Below are 12,085 nucleotides of genomic sequence, written 5' to 3'. Positions count from 1 at the left end.
AATTAGTTCATGGTGATACTGGCAAGGACAGTGGTTACAATTTAACAGCATTCTCAGTTCAATATATACTTAATGAAGGGGGGAAAAAATGAAAAATATATGCATTGAAAACAGTGGCATTGTGTTTGTTCTTAAAATAAAGAAGGCAGAAGAGTATCCACCATAATTCCAAATTCTAAATTCAAGAAATCTAAGCCAGAGGTTCTCATATAAATGTCCTTTGGTGAACCAGTTCCTTTTTTTCTCTTTCTCTTTTTGTACTGTACTCATTTTTAAATAAAATATTTCAAATATATAGTAAAGAATAAATAGCATAACAAACATCCATATATTTACCATCTAGATTTAACAAAATTAATGTTTATTATAACTTCTTTAGTACATTTAACATATTTTTATAATTAAAGAATTAAGACAAAACTGAAATTTCTTTGCAGAGTTGTCATTATATAACAACATTACATTATATGACAAAGATTAGAAATATATTCTTTCCACATATATGGCATTTATTGACCCTGCATTTGAATGGTATTGTATTTCTAAGGATATTTCTAAGCCTTTTGTTCCTATGACACCCTTATATGTTTCTGCTTATATTTATTTTTAAAATAACACTGGCTTATAAAATCAGTAGCATGATTTTAATGATTTTTGGTATATGCTAGTGGAGATAGAATACACACGCAGAGTTACACATATACAATATATGTATACTGTTGGAAAGGAAGAATTTTCTTCTACCTGTCAAAGGTTTTTCTGGCTTGTCTAAGAATTAAATTGACATGAGATATTAACAAGAGAAAATCAAATTTAATTTCATACCTATGGGAACCCCAGATATATGAGAGGTTCAAACACAGAAAGGTAAAATGAGGTATATATGCCATCCTGAGCTAAGAATGGGATAGAGGCCTGAGGCTTCAAAGAGGAGGAGGGCAATTCACAGAACTATAAGAAGAACAGACATTTCCCTGCCATACAGATGTGTTACTCAACTAAAATTTGCCTATGGTAAAAACTCTCATTCTGGGAAAGACCCCCAGTTTAAAATCTTCCAGGTAGTTAAAGGAGGGGTAAAAGTTTCTTTTGAGCCCATTGGTTACCTTCAGCTCAAAATAGTCCACATGCAAAAGTGACCCAATATGGGAAGACTTGTTCTGAACCCCTTCAATGTGCTGTATATATACTATTTATACATATGTTTATATATTATACATATGTATTTGTTCATTTTCCTGTTTGTTATGCTGAGATAGCAATAAACTGGCCAGAAGTAGCAAGAGATCTCAAGAACTGCTCTTAATGATCCCAACCAAAAGCCTCTGTGCCATAGATCTATACTAGAAATAAAAAGGAAATCAAAAGGAACAAAACAGGGATGCAAAAGAAACAAAAAGCACTAAACAGCCCCTGGCTGTTTATAACATCATTCTGTTCCAAATGAAACTTAATGTAGTTTGGACATGGGTTCTGATGATTGATTGTTAAGAGTAGAAATACTTTATAACTCAGCTTTCACTACTTTGATGATTATTATATACTATATGATATTTTTTTATAAACTTTTAAAACACCATAAAACTTCCAATTAAATACAGGTATACTGTCTGGAAAATACGAGTATAGGAGCTATCATGGATTAATAGCAATATGGTTTCACAAGAGCTTTTATGCAGAAATATATAGTAAAACTTCAATAAACAAAAAATTGTGTCAGAGGTGGCTTCGTTGATTTTTATGAAATACCAAATTCTCTCCAAAAGAGATTTTTTTCTCTGTCTTAGCTGGAAACCTAAGTCTGAACACCTATTATGTCTCTTTTTACTACCCATCTTTGGCCCTTCTAACAAATTACAATATCCCCTTTGGTCTAGAAGAGGTTGTAAACAGTTTCAGTCTAGGAAGGATTGAGAACAGTAGTTCCAATTAGTAGCATAATCATCATAGCTATCATCACTCTCACCCCTATTATTATCATCAGGGGTAGCACATATTTACCCTTTATTAAATGTCAAGTGTAGTGCCAAGTGCTCCACCTGCATTAGTTTATTTAATTCTGACAACAATCCTTTGAGGTAGAAACTCAGCAAAGCGTTAGCCTTTGTACACTACTAGCTATTCTCTCTGTCTGGAAAGTTTTTCTCCTTGATCTTCATCTAGCTGTCTCACAGCTTAACTCAAATAATACCAATATTCAAAGAACTCTTCCTTGCCCACTCTACCTAAAATAGCTATACCCTATCACTATTCACTCTTTACCCCAGTACGTGTTTTATTTTCTTCATAAGCACTTATTGGTATCTAAAACTATCTGATTTATTTACTTACTAGTTTAAGTGTTCAAAATATGTCTACTTCTATTAGAACGTAAGCTCCAAGGGAGCAAGGTCCCTGTTGATCTTGTTCATGTTTTACACCTTGCACCTAGATCAGAGCCTGGCAGTGATTAGGTGCTCAAAAAGTATTTGTTCGATAAATTAATGGTGTCATTCTGATTCTTGTAAATGTGGAAACTAATGCTTAAACAGTACTTGAGCCGAGGTCATGTACCTAGCAAAATGTCCTGCTCTTTATGTGCTTAAAGAAGGATTCATTGTATGCACAGGTTTCTAGCCTTATGGTAAAAATAACAAACATAGTAATAGCTAGTATTCATATACTGTTCATTCTGAGCCACTCTTCCAAGCAAACACTTTACACATATTATCTCATTTTCTTCACAACTTCCCCATGAGAGAAGTATTGCTATTATTCTCATTTTATACATAAGAAAACAGAGACATAGAGAAATTATGACTTATCCAGTGTTACCCAGCTAATAATGATAGAACTAAGATTCGAATCCAGACCATCTGGTTCCCAGTACTACTCCCCGAACTTTCTTTCATTATACCAATTTTCCTTCACGCCTACATCTACATGCCTATTCTATATGGTTCTCATTGCTAAGGGAAACAGTCAGCAGCAAAAAAGCAATAAATCAGTTTTGGATACATACATGCAAGTGCATATGTATATGTGGAAGTTTACCTTCTGTTAGAGTTTTAAATGTGAAGACTGTCGAGTGACTCTTCCATTTCATTAATTATCTAAACCAATAGGAATAGGGCAAGTGAAGCAGAAATTTTTTTAAGCCTGTGTTCTTCATAACTGCTTGCTAACCATGTGCTTTTAGTTTTTTTAGATGGTCTATTAAATGGGCAGTTGGTTAATTCAGTGAAGAATTTTACATAATTTTCTCAAAAAAGGAGGACTTCTTTCATATAGTTTATCTGATAAAGGGCAGCATATAGAGGCAGGAAAGGCTTCTTAGAGCCACAAAATCCTAGAGATAAAAAGAAGCCTGGAAATTATCTAGTTCAGAGGTTTTTTCACCCTTTTTCTTCCATGGACCCACTTGGGAATCTGGTATAGCCTATAGAATTCTTTCAAAAAAGTTTTTTTAAGTATATAAAATAAAATGCATAGGATTACAAAGAAAGCTAATTGAAATCACTTTCAAAATATCTATAAAAAACAGATTTGTTATAATACTGCCTCTTTTTAAATACATTAAATAATATAATCTAGGAACAAATCATTAGACTACCATAATTGAAATCCTGGTAAAACATGAGCAATATTTTAAGATATTCACAATACTTGGAAGCAGTAAGTTCTAATATTACTGTAGTTTATCACATAAGCTCATAATGAAAGAAATTAATAAAATTCAATTAAGTTGGTAAATTTAAAAATTGTAATTTTTTTCCCCATCCCAGTGAATGGACCCCTGATTTTTATCCACAAGTTCTCTCAAGGGCTCCATCATTCTCAGTTGAAACCCCTGGCTGGCAACATCCTCATTTTGCAGATGAGGAAACTTAGCCCTATAGAATGGAGATAACTTGACTGAAATCATACAACACAGGATTAGACTAATCCTCGCAGAGGTAAACTCAGACCTTAACCTTTTTCTGAAGCTTTAGTCTAGAAATTGACGATTGTGTTCTGCTACTTGTCACTGATTCATGGCATAATCTGAAGTAAATTGTTTATTCTCATCATGTCTCACATTCTACCCATATGGAATATTGATGACTTTTTAAACCTACATAAGGATAACAATAATGACTCAGATTTGAATTGCTTTTTTTCACTTTTACATACATTAACCTATTTAATTTTCCCTATTTTATGAATAAAGAAATTAAAACTTCCAAAATGTTGAATGTCATATCTAAGGTCACACAGCTAGGAAAAGGAAAAACCAATATCAGAAACAAACCCCTGGACACCAAAGGTTATTCCCTTTATCATGCTGCCTTTCATGTCATAAATAAACCGAGCTCTGAGTTCTTTAGTTGAATATGTGTTGTGATAACATAAATCTAACCACAATTAGTTGTCTTGACTCAGATGAACCAAATATTTGTTTCATCCTAAATAAGTAATAAATTTATTTTCCTAATAAATAAATTAAAATGAATGAGTGGGTCTCTGGAAGAGAGCTTTTCTATATCAATTCTCCATTTTTGCTGTAAGAAGTGAGAAGAGAAAGAAATCGACTTAAAAGAGTTGGAGATTGTAGAGTTGTTGGCTTGATGTTTAAGTCAAATTTTCTTTCCTTCTGTTTCTGAGTAGGCTAAAGAGACAAGTAATCTGAGTAAATGCCAATGAGGTCCTTGTCCTATCCTTTTTTTAAGTTTTGTTTCTATGAGTAAATGGTATTCAGTGAAGTTTGTTCTTTCTGAGACAGTTTGCTCTTAAGTAAGTTTAGTAAGGTAAAAAAACTAATATCGAAAGGGCCATGGTGCATCAAAAGTCCCTAAAATCTCTATCATTCTAATGAACTGACCATATGAGATACAGAACATACCATCCTCTTAGAAAATAAGAAATCTTCTTAACCTGACCTTAAACCTTTATTATAGAATGACCTGTATTGGACTCCAAATGTCACTAAAGTGAATGTGTTTTCCAAGTTTTTAAGATCATACTGCAGGGTACCCAGATATTTCTTAACTATAATTTACATACTTTTCATGTTTATCTTAATATTAACAGGTCTAATTAATTAATCATTTTTAAGATAGCACAAGAATAGCTATGATCACACTTGTACTATAAAAAGTAAATTTTAGTCTGAGATTGAAAAAAGCCATAATTACTGTAAAATAAACAAACATTAAGATAAGCAAATGTTTACTCTGTACAAAGCACTATATTTGACATAGTAGGAAATGTAAAACAATTAATCATGGTCCTTTCCTTCTGAAAACTTATATATTTTAGGACTGACATTATAATTGGAATATGAGTAACTATGATGACTCTTGTAATAGAAGTTCAGAGAAGAGGCTTTAAGAATTTAGGCAAACCTAAAACTAGTTTGTGGTGATGGTTGTACAGCCAAATAAATTTATTAAAAGTCATCAAACTGTACAGTTACAAACAGTGAATTTTATGGCAAGTCAATTGTATTTCAGTGAAGCTGTTAAAAGAGTTTAGGGAATGAAGAAATTATTTCTGATTGAGAAATTGGCAGAATATTTTTTGTAGATGGTACAATTTAAGCTGGATCTTAAAGGATTGTAGTATTTGGATCAGAAAATAAGCAGTGGGGTATTCCAAAGAGAGAAAATGACTTGTCTAAGGCCTAAAAGCTCATGAGTACAAGGAATATTCTGAAAGAGCTAGTTCAGACTTTTCTCCATGCCTCAGATTACATGGCTTGCATTCCTCCCAGTACATATGGCTATAGGGCTGTGGCATTTACAAAAAAGTTTTGGTCAGTACCTAATGATAACATAAAACCATGAATGGATTTTTTTTCTTTCTTTGGGTCAAAAACTAGAATTAACCTCCATTTTTAGCTTGATGAGGAAGTTACACTGAGGAGTATGTGTAACTGCAGTTATTTCACAGCTGTCATGGCTCCACTAATCATAATAACTACTAACATTTGTTTCCACCTTTATAGCTTAAAATCAAGACAAGCTAAAGGGAAGGTCAAGATATTCTGGCCTGCTAAGAATTGGACAAGGTAGAGAAAATAGTTAACATAAGTTAAATGATCTCTGAACAATTAAAAATCTGCTAATGAATTGCATGCCACACGTGAATCAAAATACATCTCATACAAAAAATAAGTGACATTAATTACTGTCATCCATAATAAGAAAGCAAAGTTGAAATTTTTTCTAATGAGCTAATGTGACCCGTTATTGACAGGAACAGCCCATGTTAAATTAAGTTTTAGTGACAGTAGAAAAACTACATTGGAAACTTAGTAACAATTCCTAAATAGGTAGTCTTTTTGTTTGCTTTTTAAATGTAAAAAGATTAAAACTTAAATTAGGTCCTTCCAAACCATTGCCATAGAATATCTTGGATTACATAAGTAAGCAGATACACACGAGCTTAATTTCTAATTTAAAATGTGACTCCTGGCCAGTAAAATCATGCTAAAAATAGAAAGAGGGCTTTCTTAATGTCTATCAAAGATGACTTCTTTTATTCTTGACTTTGACCCCATCTGACCCAACTGCTCAGAATGTTTTAGTATAAGCCACATTATGTAAATTTATTCCAAGTATTTACAAGGGAAAAGAATGCAAATTAGCCTGGTGAGCAGCAAAATAGAGACAGTTTTTATGAAATCTGAATTGTGTTAACCTGTAATCAAATGTAATCTCCATTTTAATATTTATACATCTTTATATTGTTATGAACCTTAAAAAAAACCATGGGTTTTATTTTATTTGTTTCCCTCCTCCCTCACTTCTGTAAAATGCAGAAGGGAATGGATATTTATTATTCACACATTTGTACCCCACTAACTGGTGTTACACATCTGGCTTCCACTGGAGAGCCCCTGACATCCCAGGGAACGGTGATCAAAATTCCACACACTAGCTTCAAGCTGGGGGCTCGTAGCTACTGCAGCATTGAAGGGGGTCTTTTCCTGGCTTCTTTAAAATAAGCATGGTGATGGGATGGTTTAAGGGAAGAACACCTCTCAAATCACATGACCACTGCTGTGCTTCTGTGTGTCCTGCTTACTTCATAACAGCTTGGCACTACATTTTTCCTGTATCTTAGTGGGCTTTGTGTATGTATGAGTGGGATGTCGTGGGGGCAGGGGGTGTCAGTGAATGGTTATACGTTATGCATGCATCTTTCAATGTTAGAGTGATGTGCCTTCCCTTATGTGTCACAGATTACAGTCACAGATTAAATCTTCTGTGCTCCTGAGAGATTGAGCCATCTCTCTCTCTTAATGTAAAATTCATGTGTTTTGATGTTTACACCCTCAATTTTTCTTCATACCACATTAAACATAAATCAAAATGTTCTCCCATAAGAGTTAGCTTTTCATGTTGGGCTGAAAAAGTCTTCATTTCTGTGTAGCAATTCATGTTATTATAACCTATGGCTTTCAATTGTACCTCCCATAATGAAGAGCTGACTTTAAACACTGTGCTATTCTTGTTATGACCTAAGCATAAGGTAAGTCACTTCTCTAACTGTATCTAAAGATTGTGGTTGTTTGTTAAAATTTTCTCAGCTTTGTTTAAAGCATTTTCACTTTTTTTCCCTTACGATTTATTACATATTCTCCTCCCCCCTTTTGTTTTCTGTTTCATGGCTTAAAATTTCTTAATGGACATTGTGATCTTCAGCAAAAATTATATTACACGTGTAAACACATTGAAATGAATTAAGTGAATTATTTGATGTCTGAAAGCAGTCTTGATTAGTAAATGAATACCTGTATTTTCAGTGTTTTTCATTCCCTCCATTGACTTTAATATGATGTACTGTTCTTACACATTTTTTAAATTTTGATTCCAGTTGAAAGAGGAATTATCAACACCATAAATCAAATGTTAATTGTAATAACATAACATAATCCAATAAAATAAAGTCATAGATAATCCAGTACCATACCTTTCATTTTTAGTCCCTTACAAATTTGATAATAGGCCAAAATCTTGGTTATATTTTGTTTTTCAGACTTACCATTTTTTTCCCCATTGAGTAGAAAGCCAGTGTAAGATAAAGAAAAAAATCCTAAAACTTGAAACAGACCTATGTTACTTTCTTTATAGTCCATACGTATGGACTGTACAAGAACAATTGTTTTTTAACTTTATTCTTTCAAGTTAGGTAAAATCCTCATATTGAGATTTTTTTTAATTAAGTACATGTTATAAAGATGACCAATTTCATGTTGCAAGAGAGAGGGGCATCTGCACATGCATAAATATTGAAAATGTTTTTAAAATATTTTCATCAATTTTTTTATACCTACTCAAGATCTCAGTAAAAAAGTTCATGTAATCATTGAATTTAAAAATGATTTCCCTCAAATCTGGGCCAAATATAAATGAAAAAACATTGGTTATACTGCTGTTTGCAGTTTGAAAAACCTAGACAAATACTCAGATCCAGGGAATTGAATTGTTTTCATCATCCAAATTTCTCTTCCAAAACTGTTTGAAATCTACACATCTAAACTGAGGTGCCACAAAACAAAACTTGGGTTTCTTTATTAAATTTATGCTATGGATGAATTTTTTGTTAAGTTTTAAGCTGCCTAGGGAATGGAAAAATTGTTTTTTTATTTTGGTTTGGTTTGATTTTGTTGGTAAAGCCAGCTGGTTCTTCACCACCATTTCCATTTAGACATTATTTAAATCTGTTGAAACATTTGGTGAGACAGTTTGAACTACTCATCTGAACTGCTCTGTTCATTGTAAATCTCTTGTTTCTATTCATATACTAGCTCCACTCTAGATTGGAAGGGCTTAAAGATGAACTCTGGAGGAATAGAGGCTACGACTTCAGAGTAACTATTGCGATCAGAGGAGCTGCTTTCCATTCGCAAACGTTGTTTTGCGCCATGGGTTTGGGCTCCTTCTGCTTCTACATCTTGTTGAAGACTTTCTTGGCCTCCATTTGACTTCTTTGAACTCTGTTTTTGTCTTCCAACATTTTCCCCTTTTTTTTCCTTCTCTTTCCCAGATATTCTTTCACTATTTTAGCTTTCTCTTGTGTTCTTTGAATCATTTTTTAAAATATACTTATCTCTTTATTAAGCTCGTCTATTAATTTGTCTACTAGTTTTTATTTCTTTTCTCCTTTGAAGCTGTAGTGGTAGAGTTACACCTATTTTCATTCCATGGTATGCCAACTTGCTTGTTTATCTTGCAGCAAGTTCATTAGTCATTCTTACCCTCTTTGTATGAATTTTCAATAACACAGAACATTCTCTGTTTATATATTGTCTTTTATAAGCCCATACTTTCTTTTTTATTGCCTAGATTTAATACCTCAAACTTCTCTCTTCTTTTTCTTTTCCTTGCTCTTGTCTCCTTGTATTGTTTTCTTTAAGCAATCATTAATTTCTTTCCCATTTGGTCCAGAATTGTTTCTCAATAAAAGTAATGAATAAAAGGATATAAGAATATTATCTTCCTTATTAGCTTCTTCATTCCAGAGTATTTAAAACTAATTAAACAATCTGGGCCAAAAGAGAATAACTTTAGCATCTGGAATTATTTTTCCCTTTTTTTTTTCTTTTTTTGGTGTGTGTGTGTGTGTGTGTGTGTGTTTCTTGTGTGTATGTTTGTGGTTTTCTTTATTGTTGTTGTTTCTTTAAGCATTAACAATTGTTTTTTTCAGGGAAGGACAACCATAACCCACCCTAAGTTGCAACATCCCTTTCATAAGTTGTTTCATTACAACAGTAGATTGTGTTAAGCAATAGAAATTAATTTGTTGTGTACATATATCCATTTGGGGCAAGCTGCTGCGGAGTGGGAAGAAGAGGTGTAAAGTTTAAATATAGTTTCCTCTGAAATTAATAAGTATTAATGCCATCCAGCATAGTCCTTGAATTCAACAGTTTTGTACCATTTAAAAGAATAACCCACTTGGACTTAAAACATTTGAATCAAAGCATAAGGGCTTCTGATTGATAAGCTATATATATACCTAAGAAGTGATAAATAAATAAATTGAATTTCATTGATTTCCAAGAAAAGCAACTTTATGACCAAACCAATATTATAACCAATTATTATAATCAATAACAAATATCAGTAAAACTCCAAATACTGTATATGAGGATTTCCCTATTTTCCCCTCATTAACTGAAAATGACAATGTGATATTTTATTACAACTTTTTTATTATTATATAATAATTGCATTATTATTCTAAGTCAAGAGATATGCACAGTGACTTAGAATTAAGGGTTTGTATTAGGAACTTAATATGTGGTAACTTGAATTTTTTTTCCATATACTAATTTCAAATACACATCAATAAAAAATTGCCTTTGATTTTATCTCTGTCCTGCCTAAAATACTGTACCCCCAATTTTTTTGTAGAAGTCAGTTCTTTAAAGTAAGGAAAGGATAAATAAAAGATACATGGAACAAATGTAACATTTTTACTAACGTTATGATACATAAGTATATAAAGCCTTTGCTTCTAGACCTCAGGAGCTTGCCCATTAAGTTTGCATTCATATCTGACTATCTGTATTATGAGCTCTAAATTACTGAGTTTATGCTTTCTCTGCAGGTCCAGTCCAGGTGCAGCAGCAAGGAGAACATTCTCAGAGCAAGTAAGTATGTCATCATTTCAGATGGACTACCAAATTAGAGCTTGTAGCTTAACAGAAAGGAGAGCTAAAAATGACATTTTGATGAAAGAATGAAGAGCAATGGGGAAAGTTTATATCAAGAATATGAATATTGGGGCTTTCACCTTCCAAAAATATTAGTATCAATATATTAATGAATATTTCCCTATTCCAGTTGTTTTTGCAAGCTGACAGCAGAACTTTGATGGCACTCCTAGTAGGGTAGTAATGAATTCCTCTGTGACCTGAAGAGGAGAACCCTCTTTAATTGCCCCACTTCCAAAAAGTTGTTTGAAAACAGACTAACTGAAAATAATAATAATAGAAATCTACTAAAGGACTCTTGACTTTTAAAAAAGTGACTCTAAGAGGGCACATCATACTCATATTGTGAACATGAATTTTGAAAGATCTTACCACAGGCAGCATGTTTTAAAACATAGTGCCCTGAACCAAGGATGAAGAAATGTTAATTTTATTTTACTGTTTGATCAATAATAATATTAACTTGGAAGTCATTTAACTTTGCATATTATTCATTTTACTGGATTATAAAAAGAAACTATAAATAGTCTTTCCTTACCTGTATCCTTGAAATGATGTAACATTGAAGGTTGTGCCTTAAAAGCTTTAGAATCCTGAGAGAAAAGTGCTGGATAAATGCTAATCATTTTAATATTGTTCACTCTCACTTGATATTAATAATGTCATCCTATCTTCTTCCTGATCTTTATCAAGAAAGGTACAAGTGGACCATACTGAAATGGGTCAATTGGATACTTATGCCACTGGAAGTTTCAGTAAATGGGGTGGTTTATATTTCCATTAGAACATGCGTTATTTAACAATCAAAAAAGCAGTTGGGGAGTTTCAAATAGGTAAAATTCATTCATGTTTTATTTTCTTTAATATAAATTTTTCCTAATTCCGTTTTGTGATTCTGTTACTTCAGCTTAAAAACCTTGAGTTGATGGGCAAGCATTCTCTAATTGTTTGCCCAGGACCTTCAGAGTCATGTAAAAGTAAATGCAAAAAGGCATTTTTAACTTTTATACTTATGTTAGTTTCTACAACTTCATAGACATGTGAATCTGACAGATGCCCTTCAATTATAAGAGATGTAAAGTCCTATAATCGTTTACTAAGACCTAGGGTTGAGAAATCTAAGTCAGGAGAGTGATGGTTGAATATACACTAAAATAAAGCAATAGAGATAAATGAACTTTAAACATGAAACTTTATGATGATTATTGTATGATTTCCATTTATTGCTGACCCTGAAATAATAATGGATCATTGGTAGTAATTATGGTGATTAGTAACAAAAATAATTTCTTACTGAGAACAGATTTCTTTGAACCCTTTTTCACTCTATCATGGATCTTTGTGTTGTTAGGACTATCTTTCATTTCAGTTATGCTCTTACTTGTTTGTTGGATATTAATC

At 32.6% G+C, this 12,085-nt stretch overlaps 1 protein-coding gene across 15 annotated transcripts in view; it reads left to right on the top strand.

The window, feature by feature from the left end:
- Window positions 1–12,085, top strand: part of GPHN (gephyrin) — a 710,040-nt gene that overhangs the window by 533,411 nt on the left and 164,544 nt on the right. For all 15 annotated transcript variants that reach the window (XM_037005467.2, XM_037005787.2, XM_037005423.2 and 12 more), the window contains one exon: window positions 10,579–10,621. In XM_037005467.2, coding sequence (XP_036861362.1) covers window positions 10,579–10,621 — 43 coding nt within the window. The remainder of the gene's footprint in view (window positions 1–10,578; window positions 10,622–12,085) is intronic.

Source organism: Manis javanica, chromosome 8, assembly GCF_040802235.1.
Source record: "Manis javanica isolate MJ-LG chromosome 8, MJ_LKY, whole genome shotgun sequence".
NCBI lineage: Eukaryota > Metazoa > Chordata > Mammalia > Pholidota > Manidae > Manis > Manis javanica.
The sequence above is the reverse complement of the archived record's forward strand: the minus strand, read 5'-3'. Positions and strand labels throughout refer to the sequence as shown.